The 15,967-nt window shown below is 40.7% G+C and overlaps 2 protein-coding genes across 3 annotated transcripts in view; one reads left to right on the top strand and one right to left on the bottom strand.

Moving 5' to 3' along the window:
- Positions 1 to 582: 582 nt before the first annotated feature.
- Positions 583 to 7,497, bottom strand: il20ra (interleukin 20 receptor, alpha). Its single transcript, XM_017409008.3, has 7 exons — positions 7,235 to 7,497; positions 5,896 to 6,019; positions 5,595 to 5,800; positions 5,300 to 5,469; positions 5,076 to 5,220; positions 4,007 to 4,143; positions 583 to 3,898 (listed from the first exon to the last, which is right to left on the bottom strand). Exons 1-7 carry the CDS (start codon positions 7,281 to 7,283, stop codon positions 2,783 to 2,785), a joined length of 1,947 nt encoding a protein of 648 aa, XP_017264497.1. The 5' UTR covers positions 7,284 to 7,497; the 3' UTR covers positions 583 to 2,782.
- Positions 7,498 to 8,574: 1,077 nt separating this feature from the next.
- The window catches only part of med23 (mediator complex subunit 23), a 17,851-nt gene continuing 10,458 nt past the window's right edge, over positions 8,575 to 15,967 (top strand). Inside the window, exons 1-11 of one of the 2 annotated variants that reach the window (XM_017409275.3) lie at positions 8,575 to 8,764; positions 9,161 to 9,192; positions 9,380 to 9,467; positions 9,570 to 9,694; positions 9,915 to 10,026; positions 10,272 to 10,370; positions 10,495 to 10,596; positions 10,700 to 10,769; positions 11,868 to 11,980; positions 12,079 to 12,174; positions 12,934 to 12,951. In XM_017409275.3, coding sequence (XP_017264764.1) covers positions 8,714 to 8,764; positions 9,161 to 9,192; positions 9,380 to 9,467; positions 9,570 to 9,694; positions 9,915 to 10,026; positions 10,272 to 10,370; positions 10,495 to 10,596; positions 10,700 to 10,769; positions 11,868 to 11,980; positions 12,079 to 12,174; positions 12,934 to 12,951 — 906 coding nt within the window. In that variant the 5' untranslated portion in view covers positions 8,575 to 8,713. The remainder of the gene's footprint in view (positions 8,765 to 9,160; positions 9,193 to 9,379; positions 9,468 to 9,569; positions 9,695 to 9,914; positions 10,027 to 10,271; positions 10,371 to 10,494; positions 10,597 to 10,699; positions 10,770 to 11,867; positions 11,981 to 12,078; positions 12,175 to 12,933; positions 12,952 to 15,967) is intronic. The other variant, XM_017409276.3, reaches the window with a different exon arrangement.

Raw genomic sequence — 15,967 nt, 5'->3', positions numbered from 1 at the left:
CCCTTATTGAGAGAGGTCCTTCTCCTGATTAGGCTGACACACAAATTGATTATCAGTGGAAGGAATTTGTGAGGCTAAGAAGATCCTTGTTTGGACACTGGGCACACAAGACGTCCTAAACGTGCTTCAAATTGAGGGATTTCTTAATTTAAGCTGAGTCGTAAAAACATCAGACTGAAATATATAACTGTGTTGTTGCACATTTCTGACACTCATAAGGTTTTCATTTATCTAAATTAACATTAGACAAACCCAGAGCTTCACAATCACATTGTTTCACCTTTTAACTATTTAGACATCTTTCTAACTTAGACAGTAAAATATCTGGATTTCATACAAAGAGTAAAAGTAGAGAAACAAAAATAATTCTTGTACATTGTCGATGGGTGTTTCTAATTTAACCAGCAGGGGTCTCTGTGCACGCTTCAGTCTCAGCTCATATGAACTGAAGATAAATAATTAAACCCAATGCAGTGCAAAGTTCAGAGCACACTTCTTTGCGGTGCCCTATGTCATATGAGTAAAAGTTTTAAATGAAAACTGCAAGGAGAGAGAGCAGAAAAGCAAATCCAAAAGGAGGAGTTGTTGAGGATTCAGTTTTTTATTTGAGTGTACATTCATTCGCATAAAAGTGGGCAAAACTGTCAAAATTCACATTAGTATTTCCACAGAATTTAACTAAATGATACAGCAACCAGTTTATCATCAGACCAAACTGTACAAATACAAGAAACTGAAGCTAAATGTACCTGTTGACTTTTCCACTGACATAAAGATGTTTATATTCATACAGAAATTTACTGTATGTAAGACCAAGATAAAAAACCTGCAGTCTCACACACACACAAATATATATATATTTAGATAAATATTAGATCTTTGACACATTCAGAGTTTCACCATTAATAAAACAGAACATAAACATAAAAAAAGGGAAACCCAGTTACAAAAATACACAATTATTTCCTTCATTTCGGTGGTGACCCACTTTAAGTTTTCCTTTCAACGAGAACAAAAGAGAAAGTGAGGTGTCATTGTCATTAAAGTTGCTCATGGAGGTGGAACGCAGAAGTTTGTCCCACGCCCGCCTGTACGTGCCGGGTGGAAGAACAAGCAGATGAGTTTCAGACCAAACCAGAAAAACAGAACGACAACGCAGGTAATACTGAAGACAGAAACGTGAGAGGAAAAAAACAACAAAACAAAAAACAAACAAACAACAAGACTGGTTTACCGCGAAAGGTCACTTGAGTTTACAGCAACTCGTTTCTTTAAAACACGTATATCAGGTGAATGAATGAATAAAGTGCCGTTTGTTTACAGAGGAGCATTTACTTCCAGATGGGTTTCATTATGAATCCATCAAATTTACCTCAGATACAGAAAGATTAGTTCTCTCCATGAAGAAAACCCTGAGGGCTTTAACTGGAACCAGCCCGTAAGGTAAATACATGCAGTGTACAGTCAGGCAGTTCAAAACACCAAGATAAAGTTTGTTTTGTAAGAGTGTCAAGAACAACCAATAATAAATCACCAGAGCACAATCTTAAAATATCTGCTGTTTAAAAAAAAAAAAAAGAAAAAGTTACCCTGTTTTATAGCAGTTTTTGAGCACTAACAGAGGATTTTTTGGATCATATTTCCCCTAAAAATGACACTTAGCTTTAAATTTCCTGCAGAGTTGATAACATTGTGATTTCTCCTTAAGTATTAGTGCCGACTGAAGTTTTGTTCTTTTTCAAATTATTGAACAAGTTTGTATTGAACAAGAACAAAAGCAGTTTCGCTCTAATCGTGATATCACATAACGACAGACTGATTTAACCGGCCGATATTTGCAGCTTAACCAACCAAGCGAGTATGCTCTTCTTTTGTTAAATGGAAAATTCATACTGGCAGAAAAAAAAAAAAAAAAAAAAAAAATTGAAGTTTTTATATTGGCTAATGGCTGCCCTGATTTAAAAAAAAAAACCCAAAACAAAACAAAAAAACCTCACATGCCAACCTCTGATGTTTCCACATACAGCTCACAGATCAGTTAGTATCAAAAACCTGGTTTGTTTTAAGTAAAATGTTTATCTAATTGTTCATTTAATACTAGAAGCACAGAGGGAGGGATTTTTAGCCCCATTAGAAGCTATGTGGCACATATAAAGCTATAAGTCGCAGTCATTGCCACGGAAACCACGTTGTAGCACAGACTCATGGGGGAGACTAAACGAACAGAAAGAACAAGAATGAAATCTCGGCTGATCTGGTTTAGGTAACTCTAAACTGTCACTAGGTGTGTGTGTGTGTGTGTGTGAGGATCCCGCCTCTCGCACGTTGACCATTGGAGATGGACACCAGCTCCCCCCGCCACTCGGAAAGGATAAAGTGGGTAAAGAAGATGGACAGATGGTGGCAAGAGGCTGTTATCTGTATGGTTTAGCTGATACTTTCATGGGCTGATGGGCTGGCACAGTCAGGTGCCAAAAAACGTGAACGGCAGTGAAAGAATGACGTTTTAGCGATGAATGTCAGGCCACGGCACGACTCAGACATCTCTGGGAAGATGCTGGATGACCTTTTGCTGCCATAAAGATCGGATCCCCTGCTTGAGCCTGATAAATAACCCAGTATAATTTTGTTTTTAAGCTCTGTAGATAGTTACACGATGCGTATGATATTGGCTCACCAGCCCCAAAAAGCAAGCTGTGATGAGAAAAAAAAGAGCAACAACTGTAGAGTCAGTGTGTGGAGACCCCCTCTGGTGCATCAAGTGTTACCTGAGATAATATATTCATGATTCTGATGATAAAACCAAGTCCCATTTGCTTAAAAAGTCATCCACGTCGGTTTCTTCCCCTCTCTGCAGCTCCTCCTCTTTCTCAAATGCTGGTTTAACCCCCCTAGTTGTATACAAGTCCTCATTACTGAAGAGAGGAGGAAAAGCCCTTGTAACTTCGGGTCCGTTTGACCCGAAGGCCACAGGAGGGTTACAGGGCATACCTTTTAACCCCACCCCACCTTTTGCCATGTACGCCTCGTCTTTCCCTGCCGCGCCCGCCTCCGCTCCTCTCTCTGAAGGCTTCAGTCCCTCCAGCTGCTTCTCTGGGTTTAAGCCCACCTCCATCTGTGGCCTCCATCTGGGAATCCAGTCAACACACAGGTCTCCCCCCTCCCTCTCATGTCCGGACTCATACCGTTCTGCCGTCTGTGCCGCAGGTAGAGCCAAAACGCAAGAGTAATCTGCTGAGAAATCAGACTCGTCAGGCGGGACTGGAGGCTGGTTTCTGATTCTCTGAGAGACGTAACCAGAAAGCAGAGGAATTTTCTCGCTCCTGTTTCCTCCTTCCTGACCTCCTTTTTCGTTTCCATCTGCCCCCCCTCCCTCTTCTGCCTCCTCTTTTAGCATGCTCAGATGGACACTGAAGAGGCCAGTAACTGGGTTTCTGCTGATAAACAAGCCTGAAGGCTCTACATCTATCCCTTCACCCTCAGAAGACTGAACCGGTGCCTGCGTTTGTGGTGGTAAAGTTACATTTACCCCCGGCTGCTGCTCCACCTGTAGTAGAGGGCTCGCCTCTGGTTGTTCTTGGATGCGCAAATGACCGCCTTTGTTGTCCCTCCTGAGGCAATTGCAGGCAGTTACCTGAGGCGCGTAAACATCATCTGAAAGAGATCTGTGATGCTCACATGTCCCAATATTCTGATTGTTGCCGTCATCAGGCCCACTTGCTCTTGGAGCCTCTTCTCCGACTCTGCCATAATAATGATCATAATCAGGGGGATATCTGGGTGGGGTATCCATCTTTAGCTGGTCTTTAAGAGTCCAACGTGGCTGTTTATCGACAATCACAATGTCGGGAATCTCCTTAACGATCTCGGGTGGAAGCGGGTACATGGGAGGTATTTTCTGGGGAGAGGACAGAGAAGAGGGAGACGTGAGTTCAGGTCATCAGCGACTTCAGGTCAGATTAATTGTTTGACTGCCAATGTGTGAATAAGACTGTGCAGGCATTACTAGTATTGGTGGGCTCTTCTGGTCACTCGCGGTGAGGTAGTGGTAGAGAACGTATCCGACCACCATTAACACACAAATGCACAGGGCCGGGACGACAATCCCCACAAGCGAACTCTGCAGCTGCTCAATCACAGGATCTGGAGGGAAGAAAGGGGTTGTGGCAGCCTTTCAGTCACCGTGACTCGCTTGCAGCTCTTTGTCTGACAAATGAATTAGCTTAAATACACTTGAACGGGCACTGGCGGCGCTACAGGAGATTCATAGCCGCCATCTTGCCATGTGCCACGCCTACCACTATGTACTGTTTACACGTTGAAGCCTCACATTGTCAACGCCTTGTGCGTGCTGCAAGCTGTGCCAGTGGTACAAAAATGTGTAGCAATAGCCTTATTGTACTTAAATAAACATACATGTGATAAAATTTACCAAGTTCTGTAATCATTCTAGCCAGACCAGTACATATCTGTACTTTAAGTACTTAAGTACTTTACATGTCTACTTAGTCTAAGCAGAGCTCTGCTACCACTATCTGTAGTTAACGACACTTAGGCTAATAACCTAAAATTATATAATGTCAATGTTTTAGTCACAATGCTGGAAATATTTTGACTTTATATGACATGCACTCAGTTTTTGTCCAGCCTATACACTAATCTGTTAGTGTTTAGCACATATTTTACCCATAAATAGGTAAAACAGATTGGTAGACTAATAGATATTATTTCAGTCGATATGTTACCAATATTGATAATACATTTTCAGTCAGCTGGAATATGTTCATCCTTAGTGTGCTGGTTTACAGTTATTACAGCAGATAAGTCTAAAGAGAAAAGACAACCCTTGCTTTAATAATACTGTGTATAAGTATCTCTAAAGATAAAACGAGTACACATAATACCACGTTTACTGCGCTGTGGTTGGCCGTTCCAGTGTATCGACATTCTGGCTGTGGCAGATGGAACAACAAGTCTACAAGCACCCGTTTACTTTCCCGTTCAGTCACATTCCTTTCTATTGTCCTGGGAGCACAAGATTCTTTGAAACGTGCACGCGCGCCAAGTTGTCATACCTTTAGGCGTGGTTATGCAGTACCATTCGGACGACTGGCTTCTCATTTGTATGGAGAGGAACTTTATTTTGGCGGAGAAGCAGTACTTTGTGTTGAACTCCATCAGCTGATACTTGTACGGGCTGGTGACCACTGGAATGTGTCGCTGCAAAATAAAGGACAGGTGTTAAATTTGAGCCGGTGCTCCAAGAGGTTCAGAAGTGAGAAAATGAAGTTTCCCTCACCATCTCGTTGAGGTGGGTGTTGTGGATGGAGAGGTTGTAAAACATGTGAGGGTAGATGGCCTTCATGGGTAATGTGTGATTGTTTGATGGGTACCTCATTGGTCCCTTCACACTAATAATGGCGCTGTTGTTGTCTATTTCCACTGAAACCTCTGGGGCACCAAAAACAGCTGTATGGACAGACAACAATGAGTTTTGGGTAGACTTGAGCCCAACCGTGCAAAAAGTTGAATCTAAAATTGTGAAATGTGTTTGTTTCTCAGGATTGCATAAAGGCAGCTGAAGCACTGCTTACTTTCTGACTTTGGATCAAATCTCTCTGTCCTGACCCAGTCTGAAGACGATTTCGGCCCAATGGCGCGAACTCTGGCGTAATACCCCTGCTCCTCATCCCTCGTCTCGGTGCTCAGGTCGCACCAAGTCCGGAGGATTTCTGTGCACTCCCGCACCGGCCTCCAGATTTTCGATTTGCCCTTGCTGTTCCTGATCGTTCTCCCGTAGCTGCGGAAGACAGAGCGGGCAACAGTTCAAGCGCACGTTTTTTTTTTTCCTGATTGCTGTTGTCAAATTTGGACAAATACGAATTTTTTGCTCACATGGCGTATTCCACAGTAAAGCGCACATTGTCCGGTGACCATTTTCCTGGTGACCACTGCAGCACGTTCCTCAGGTTCACAGAGGAGAAGCCGACTTCAATCGGCTCCGGAGGCGAGGCAGACACTGAGGAGGAGGAAGAGGATCAAATGTAGAGATCTAGAAACATGTTTTAAGAGAGGTTTTCCTGCACATTTCAATCCGAGAGGCAGTCTGACTGATCCTTACAACTGTAGGCGCTTGTATTGTTTCATATGACAAATAACCAGAATTGTTGAAGGGAAGTAATTTAATCTCTTTGTGTGCACAAAGGAGAAAATACGCTCCTTTTGTCTGGGACACATATAGGTTTGAAAGAGCTGTGAGGGTAAACCAGTAGTGAACAATGAGTGAAGCAGCTTGTGTGTTTGTCACATGTACACCAAAATGTTTCATACTGATATGTAAACCTAAGGTCAAGAGGATGCAGTGAAGCAACTTTAGTCTCCAAAACCACTGCTGTTGGTAAAACTGACATTCAGACTTAAAACAGAAAAAAAAATTCTCGTTTTTAGAAAACCTTGTTCTGTTTGAATCGTGTCAGCAGACATCCCTTATGTTTTAATGGTGAAATGCTTCGTAGTACTTCCATTATTATGTAGTACCCGCGCTTTGTTTGAGTATCTGAAAGTTTTGACAAAGACAAACTGGATAAAATCTGAATTTATGACTTAGTGTTTGCAATGTTTGTTTAAGTGAACTGACCTTAAATTCAGCATAAACTGATAAAAATACCTTAAATGCTCTTCCTGTACAAATTAGCTGCAGTTATTTTGAGCGTGAGGTTGATTTTCTTTTACAGGTTTTCACAAATTAATCAGATAACTGGTCAAATAATCCCCATGAGAACAGTCAAAGTGAATTTACACCCTTAGATATACAAGTTTACCTTCACCTTAAAGCACTGCTAATATGTAATAATAGCATGAACAGAATCTTATAACAGTCACATAGCGTTTTATACGATAAATCGTTTTTATTCTCATGCAATATCCAAATTATATTTATATATTTACTTTAGTAAAGCCATTGCAGGGTTTTACTGGTCATGTTTATTGGATTATTAACCCTTGAACACTTTTATCCTCGCAGTTGTTTGTTGATTTGCATACAAAGTGAGTTTGTGTTTAATGTTTTATGGTTGCTTAAATTAATCAGATCTTCTCTACAGCGATTTCAAGATTTAATGACTGGTTGTCCTGTGACTTTAAGAACTTTGACTGTAACTTTCCTCTCCCAGAGCAGCTGATTATTCAGGGAAACAAAGTCTAAGTGACTGAATTGATGTTATTTAAAGCTTACCTGCGCACGGCAGAACCAAGAGGCCAATAAAAACCAGGTCAGTCCACATCTCAGTACGGACAGATCATGTTTTCACAACAAATATTCTGTAGACCAGCTTCAGGCGTCCCCCTCCTCAGGCAGAACACCTGTCTCCGGACAAGTGTGGGCTGTATCCTCACGATTAAACGAAAAATAAAACAGAAACACACCTGTACAAGGAAGTAGCCCAGTGGCTGAAGTCGGAGTGGGGAGTCTGACTGTCAAGGCTGACGCTATAAAACCTGAATGATTTACAACAACTCCAACTTGTTTCCGTGTTTGAGAAAGGAATGTAATCTCACTCGTTTGTGCACATTGCACCTGAGCAGGTGTAGCCACAACACACAGGTGTTTCCCGCTTCCCCCTTCCAAAACATTTAAGCCTATTTAATACCCATCTACTAAACATTTCTACTAAAGATTTATACGAGGTGGAAGGAGCTTAATTTATATTTCTGGCAAGCATGGCACAAGATTTAACCTCTGCTGCAAGACATTTTTTTATTTCTGGCATTTGAATAATTAGAATAACAACACCAGGACTTCAATAGATAGCAAACAAAGTGATATCTTAAGACTTGACAATTCTTCTCATTTTCCCCATATACACTTTAGTCTTCTGCGCCACCAGATGCATTTTTTGTTGTTGTTGTTTAGTTTGTTGTTTAACTGTTTTCTCCCAGTTTTTTCTTAGCTCCATTTGTCTGTCTTTTCTGTCTTTCATTTCCTCTCACTCCCATTGCTTTAGAAGTAGAATAAATGATTATCTAAGGGTGTGTCAGAAAGGGTTTACTATGGGTGAAGTAGCTTTAACATTAGACCTGGAAGAAAATCAAAGTGTCTCATGGCTTCCAAGTCTTCTCTCAGGCCTTTTTAGTGGTCTTAAAGTGATTGTAAATACACCCAGCGAAGAAAATTATAAAAACAATAAATAATGACATCAATTTTGGAGCATAATTATTTATGCAAAACACAACAACTAAGCTCAGACTGCTATTACAATAAATTTTGACAGACTTTCCTAACTTGCAGTAAATTAAACACATTAACTTGTGTTAAAATACTGATTTATTCCATGTCTATGTTTAAAAAAGACAAACCAAACAACAGAACAGAAAGCCATCTAATCTTCAGTTGTGACATTTTCATTGTTTGTGTTTTGGTAAATAGAGGAATGTAAAATATGTATGCTACACATTTGTAAAAAAAAAAATCATACATCCTATATTTATGGCAAGTTATAATTAGTACGTCAGGTGTAAATTTCTGATAAGGTAAAACGGGAGCGGAACTTTCTGTGTTGTGCTCGTGTTTGTGCCCGGAGTGTTTTGGTGGTTGCCGCGTCTCGCGGCGCATTCATTCTTGTGCCTATTAGCATTTAGCTTGTTGACAAAACTGCTCTCTTTCTTTATTTTCTGAGATGTTTGGGTAAAAAAATTGACCCCTGGTGTTGCAAACATGGCGCTTTCGATGGAGACGCAGCTGCAGAGCATCTTTGAAGATGTTGTGGTAACTCTTCGGAAACGGGTTGAGAAATGAGCTAATATTTATTAGCATTTCACATGAACCTTTCTCTCACTCACTGAGCTTTCCTTGTATTTGCAAATATTTAACCGTGCAAACACAAAAAAATGCATTACTTCAGATAGTTATAAATGCGCAAATGTGCATCCAAGGGCGCACATTTTCAAACTTTTATCTCTGGTTTTTATTTAAAAACTCTAAAGTCTTTGTTTAAAAACGTCAAAAAAGCATTTGTTGCATTATTTTAAGCAAATCTTATGAACCTTTATCATTTATTTGTGTAAAATCACTATAAGTTTAAAAATAAATCCATCTGAAACTTTGTTTTTAACATCTTTGTGTTTTTGCACTCAAAATGACTAGTTTTTCCTCCTTTGACAGAAAACGGAGTTGATAGAAGAGGCTTTTGCAGGGTAAGGTGGCTCCAGGTTTACCTTTACGCCAAATAATTACATAGTTAAATGTATAAAAGGTGTACTAATGAGGATTTTTTTTAAAAGTTGTGACTGGGTTTTAGGTTTTGATAGAAACCGCAGTAATGTAAAAATGTGCCGTTTCTAAATAATTAGCTATGGTTGTAAATATAAATTGTGTTTTTAGGATGTTTATGGACTCTCCAGAGGATAAGAGAACCAAACTGATCAGCTGCCTTGGAGCCTTTAGACAGTACTGGGGAACCCTGCCACAGGTTTTTACGCCAACACAGATGAAAACTTGCAGACATATTATAATGTATGAATAGCCTAATTGTTTTGATTTCCTTCTCCGTTTCCTGTATGTCTTTTTGAAGGAGTCTCATGAGCAGTGTGTGCAGTGGATCGTGCGCTTCATCCACAGTCAGCACAGTCCAAAAAGGATCTCGTTTTTGTACGACTGCCTCAAGATGGCTGTGGAGACCAGTTTGTTAACACCCAGGTCCACGCACTCTCTCATCAAAGCCTGCTTTCATTTTTGTGTTTTCATTCAGATACGCTTTTAAATGTTTTCATTTTATTGCAATATCAGAGCATGTCTATTTTTTTTTAATATTATATCAAATAATTCCTTCTTGTGGTTAAAGCTGACACATGTACTGGCCCGTGCAACTAGTATTTCTCTCGTTAATCATTCATCTAATGAGTGTGTTTTGTTTTAGGATGGTGTGCGTTGCTCTGATCAGCTCCGATAGTCTGGAGTGGGAAAAGACGCAGCTGTGGGCCTTAACTTTTAAACTGATTCACAAGATCATCGGAGGCGTAGACTACAAGGTCTCTGACACACAAACACACGCACGACTTAAGAAACGTTTCTACAAACTTTACATTAAAAATGCTCTTTATTAAAGTGGTTTTGTTTAAGTGGTCGTTTCGTCAGGTCAATGACCATGTTCGGTATTTCCCTGGGAAACTTCTGCTTCTCTTAGATGAAATGCTGTTGTCCGCTGTCCTCATTTGTTTGACGCTGCAGAGTTTAGAATCTTAAATCGCCACTTAAAGTTTGATCCATGTTTCAGGGTGTTCGTGATCTGCTGAAAGCTATGCTGGATAAAATCCAAACCATCCCCACCACCGTCAGCTCCGCTATAGTCCAGCAGCTTCTGGCTGCTAGAGAGGTGACCTTCTATTTCTGTTTTACGTTTTTAATTGACATATTTGTAATTTTAAACCTTAATCTTCTTGCTTTGTAACTACAGCAGACTTTCAGTTTTTCCGCTTTTATGTCTGCTTGTGCTCCAGGTGGTTGAATATATCCTGGACAGGAATGCCTGCCTCCTGCCAGCCTACCTTGCTGTCACCGAAATCAGAAAATTATACCCAGAAGGACAACTTTCACACTGGGTAAGTGGGGGATTTTAGTGTTTGTTTAAATACTCAAACATACAGCTTTGTCATTGTGTAGGTAACAGTTTTGTCGTTTTTAATTTTTTTTAATTTTTTGCAGCTTTTAGGCAGTTTGATTTCAGACTTTGTGGACAGTTTCAGACCAACAGCCAGAATCAACTCCATCTGTGGTAAGACGCAAACGGACAAGATTTATTATTCAGCAAAGTCTTAAAGTTAGAGTTTTGTTACAGTTTAGCAATTCTAGTTTGGTTTAGCTGCTGTTGGTCTTTTATTTGTGCTTTGTTGCTGGTTTCAGAAGATCATTTGAACTGTTTCAATTCATCCAGTCAAAAAAATTTGGTTGTGACAAAAATTAGTGAAAACTAAACTACTATCAACTTAACTAACAATGTCCTGACTTTATTAAAAGGTGTGTATAACACAGTTATTGAGTAGCGAATAGCCTCCTGCAAAGTTAAGGCAGAAATTGGACATCACATTTGGTGCTTTGTGCCGTTTTTCCCCTTTTGTTGGCAACAGTTCTTCATGTCATTTTGGTGTTTAACAACCTTCAGGTTCTATATCAGATTTAAAGGCAGAAGAAGATGCTGTTTGCAGGAGAAAAACAAAAAGAATTCAACCTCCTCCAGTGCTTGTTTCAGTGAGGAGGCTGTGGTGTTTAGGCAAGCTGGAGGAGGGAAAGTTCTGAAAGAAATCTATAAATCAGATGCTTAACGCTTTATTTACCAGTGGTTTGACTGGACTTGCATTGCAAAGCAAAATGAAACTTCAGTAAAAACCCACAGGAAGGTCCCAGAGTGCGATCCGTTTAATGACTCGCATCACATCCTCTTTACTTGTGGTTTGAATTTCCCCACAAATAAAGGACTATTCTGTTCTATTCTACTCCAAACTTTTCATCTTTTGGCTGAGACCTGTGACTCTAACTATCGCTGATTCTTTGTCTTCTTCTTAAAGTCTACAAACATTGATAATAAGCTAATTAAATGAGAGCACAATGACAGTGCAAGGAGCCTCAACAACCGATCCACTGTTTTTACCTATTAATGATCACTTTTTAATCTCCTATAACAGTTATGGTGAAAGCATGCATTTAGGGATCATTTTAAGATGTCATGTCATCTTTAAAGACTCCCGATTTAATTTAAATTAGGATGGGAAGTAAACCACTCTGTGGTGGTGTGTGGGTCAGGGTTGTTACGTCACACTTGTATTTGTTTTTCATATTTGACCCCCAGTCGTGTCGTGTTGTCTGCGCCCCGCAGGTCGATGCAGTCTGTTGCCAGTTGTGAATAACAGCGGGGCTATCTGCAACTCCTGGAAACTGGACCCCACTACGCTCCAGTTCCCTCTGAGGGGCATGCTGCCTTTCGACAAAGTAACATCTACTCGCTCTCCGGATATTGACACTCTTTGCTTGTCTCTCAGCGTTTAGGGTTGTGATCTCGTTTCCGTGTTGTTGTTGTTGTTGTGTAGGACCTGTTTGAGCCGCAGACAGGGCTGCTTCGATATGTGCTAGAACAGCCATACTCGAGAGAGATGGTCTGCAACATGTTAGGACTCAACAAACAGGTAAAACAAACTCTTCTCTGCTTTCACACCAGGCCCTCTCCCTGCTCCCACCTCTCCTGTCCTGAGGCAGTCCACATTTTACGTTTTCCACCCTTCTTTTTTTCCCCTTTTGTTGTTATTTTTTTCCCCCATTCATTCCTCTTTGTTGCGTTTAATACATATTTGACTAGTTTTTCACAACAAACAACAAAAACCCCCCAACATTTTCCAGTTTCTTTCTTTATTCTTTTATTCCTTTCTTCTTTCCTTGCCCTGCGCATTTCCCCCTTTATATAAATATATATATATATATATATATATATATATATATATATATATATATATATATATATATATATATATCTTTAAGGTCATGTAATGCAATGCTGCGAGCTTGTCCCATATTGCACTTATGTCAGTATTCCCTGTTGGGTTCATGCAGTTTCAGCTCAGCCCGGCTCACTGACACAACTGTGTCCAAAGGGATTAATCTCAGCACAAAGCCATAACTAATATGAAACATAAGATCTGAACCCCGAACAAATAACCCAGAATCTGATCTGATTGTTTGAATTGGCTGAGTTGATGCTAACTGTGCTGAACAGACAGCGAACTGTAGCTCCTTAGTCACCACTTTCTCTCTGTCTCTTCCACCCCCCCCTTCCCCTCCCTCTGTTTCTTTCTTTTTCTCTTTCTTTCTTTGTTTCTACCCCTTCTCTCTTTCTTTTGTCCTCTGGTTGTGTGTCGTGTTTGTTTGTCTCTCTACCATGCGCTCTCTAGACTCTGAACATTGCCCAGGTATGTCGTTGTTCCTCCTCTGGTTACACGACCTGCCGACTAACCAGCTCACCGGACGCTTAGATTTGTTTTATTTATTTTTTTTGTTTATTTATTTGTCTTCAGGCACGCTGATGTACTAGAGACAGAAAACTGGCAAAGGGGGAAGGAGGGGGGGCAAATAAAACAGAGCAAAGGAGATTTGCAACAGAGCTTGAAATGGACGCAGAAGGGGTTCATGGAGGTAAATTTGGCAGACGTAGACAGATGTGTTTGAATACACGGTTAATCGTGTTTATGACAGGCAGCAGCAAGCAGATGAACAGACTGGCGGGCCGTACGCATGAAATAAGATGATACGCAAGGTAATACATTCCTGTCACAGTTTAGTCTTATCAGCATGGTGCACTAGCTCTGCTTTAAATCCAGCAGAATGAGATCAGTGACAATCAGTGACAAATTTACTGTTTCAAGCCACAGAATGTTCACAATCTGTCGATTTTACCAACACTGTGAAATTTAGCTATTTGTGAACGTTAGTCCTCACAATCAGGGTGCAGTAAGTCTGCTCTGTTGATGTTTTTAGTATCCGAGCAGCTCATTAGTGCTAAAATCTGTTTGTAGTTTAATGTTTAATGCACCTCATTTGGAGTATTCAGCTGTATATTTGCCTTTTTGTGGCCCCAACGCTGTTTGTTTTTCATCCAGATCTTATTCAGCAACCTGGGATTAAATATTAAGACTTGGTGCTAATCATCAAGTCGAAAAAGAGCTTTTTTTATGTCTAGCCACCAAACCAACATGACGTATTTCTGACTTGAAACCCTGCTGTTGACATTTCAGGTGCTGCTGCTCTGCATGTATGAATGTAGTCTGGTGCTTGCCTGTTAGTGAGGTCCTCCTGTGTCAGACCTGCGCCACCGCTTTTTGTTGTGTTAATCCGAGGCAAACTTATTTCCACAAAACAGCGGGATGATTTTATTTTACGTGTATTATATTCATTAGCCTGGCAGATTAAGGGACTTTTAGCAGTTTGTGCGTGTTGTTCTCAGGCAGCTGATTGAATACCCGGTCAGAGAGGAAGCTGAGCTCGTTCAAGAAACTTAAATACTTGTCACAACAGTTTGGCAGCAGTAGTAGGAAGATGGTGTGCTATTGAATTTCAAAAAGTCCCCGCAATGAGTTATTGCATAATAGGATTTTTTTTTTTTTGGACAAAACATGTCTGTCATTTATATAATGACACTGATTGAAATCCAGCCTGTATTTTGATGTGGGGTAGCTCCGACATTTTGAAGTGAGATTTTTAACTAGTTTATATCTACGTGTTGTTGAAAGAGCTTCGAGCGTCCAGAGTTTGAAGAAGTAGCGTTGCTGTCCAACATGGCTGACAAGCTAACAGGATTGATTCACGTAGGTTTTACCTGGCTGCTACGTGGTCAAATGTGCATTTTCTACCTCCAATATGTTTAGTTTTAATTGGTTATTGGAGGTTTTAAGAAAAGGGTCATGTTACCCTGTGATTGACAGCCCGTTAGCGAGTTGGGAGGATGTGTAGGCGGGACTTTTGTATCGAGGACAGCCCCATGTCCCGAGTGTGCAGCCTCTGGCTCCAAGAATACTACAAGAAGGAAAAAAAACCCAAACAAACATCTTGGCTTCAGTTTTGGACAACAGGAGGAAGCAGACGCTCCGTCCATCTTTATTAATGTTTACTGTCCGAATGCAGCTAAGACCAAAGTCTTATACCAACTCCAGTTTCCTAACTTTTATAGCAGTTCGTTTTTTCAGATAATTTTATGATTATTTGTAAGCTCAAATAGCAGCAGCAGCTAGCTGTTGCACTACCGGTGCAGCCTTGGACACTCCTAGCTGCGATCTGACTAGCTGTTAGCTTGTCTGTCCTGCAAAACTTGAACTCTGGGGGGTTTTTTTGTTTTTTTTTTCAGACTGAAACCATTGAAAGAGCTACAGTATCTCCAAACCCGGTTATGGATTTTCCCCAAAATCCCCCATCAAAATGTCTGAACTACTCCTTTAAAAACGATTCTCTTTGTCTGTTTGGATGGTTTGTTATTGCCATCAGCAAACTCTGTTACGACTTGCGCAACACTCTGCTACCAAAGAGAGTTGAAACGATTTAAGATTTAAACTTATGAAAGTCACATTGTCGTGTTTTTTAAAGATTAGGATGTTTGTTGACAATATAAACAGAAGCTGAAGAGTTTGATGGTTGTTTGGCCCAGATCAGAGCCCATCTGCCCGGTCGTATGCTGAGTCATGTGCAACAATTCAAAGATGTGGCGTAAACAAAAAAAGCAGAGGTTGTTTCAGGCTTTTTATTGACTGGTTTGAGTTGGGCTCAAATGAACTGTCGGTTCGCTGCGTCATGACCTGGAGTCGCATCCAGAAAGGAAATAAAATGAGGATGAAGGATCGAGGCAGAGGAGGCCAAAGGCTTTTGTGCGTTCGAGTATTACCATCTGATAATACGCGAAAGCACATGTAATCCAAGTACTGTGGCGTAATCCAGCGTGCAATCACGGTCCCACATTTGTCTGTTTAATGACTGAAATGCTGCCATCCGAAAACGTTCTCAGTCTGGCTCTAAAAACTAATCAGGAACGATCAGACACAGCGAACGGGCTACGTGCTCATTAACTTGTTTGGTTTGATGTGGGTGAGAGTAAATACAGGAACAATCTGCTAATTCAGCTCACGGCTTGTTCAGATATTCAGATGTGATAGCTGATTGTTGGGTTTATTGTTCTTTTTGTTTTTTTTTTAATTTACTAGGTAAACATTTCTTACATTTACAGAAGAGGTGCCTTCTGTCCTTTTTCCTCTATCTCTTTGTTGCCCTCTGTTTTTCCTCTCTGAGTGTGTGTGTGTGTGTGTTTGGGTGCAGAGGAGGAGAGGTTGTACCAAAAGCCAGTTCAAAGAGAGTGAGAGAGATGTGTGAAAACGCGACAGGCGGCGGCCCTCCTCTTCTTCTTCCTCCCAATCTCACTACTACTTCCCCCCCCCCCCCCCCCCC

Source organism: Kryptolebias marmoratus, linkage group LG19 (assembly GCF_001649575.2).
Source record: "Kryptolebias marmoratus isolate JLee-2015 linkage group LG19, ASM164957v2, whole genome shotgun sequence".
NCBI classification, from domain to species: Eukaryota; Metazoa; Chordata; class Actinopteri; order Cyprinodontiformes; family Rivulidae; genus Kryptolebias; species Kryptolebias marmoratus.
This window is presented reverse-complemented; position numbering and strand designations above follow the sequence as displayed.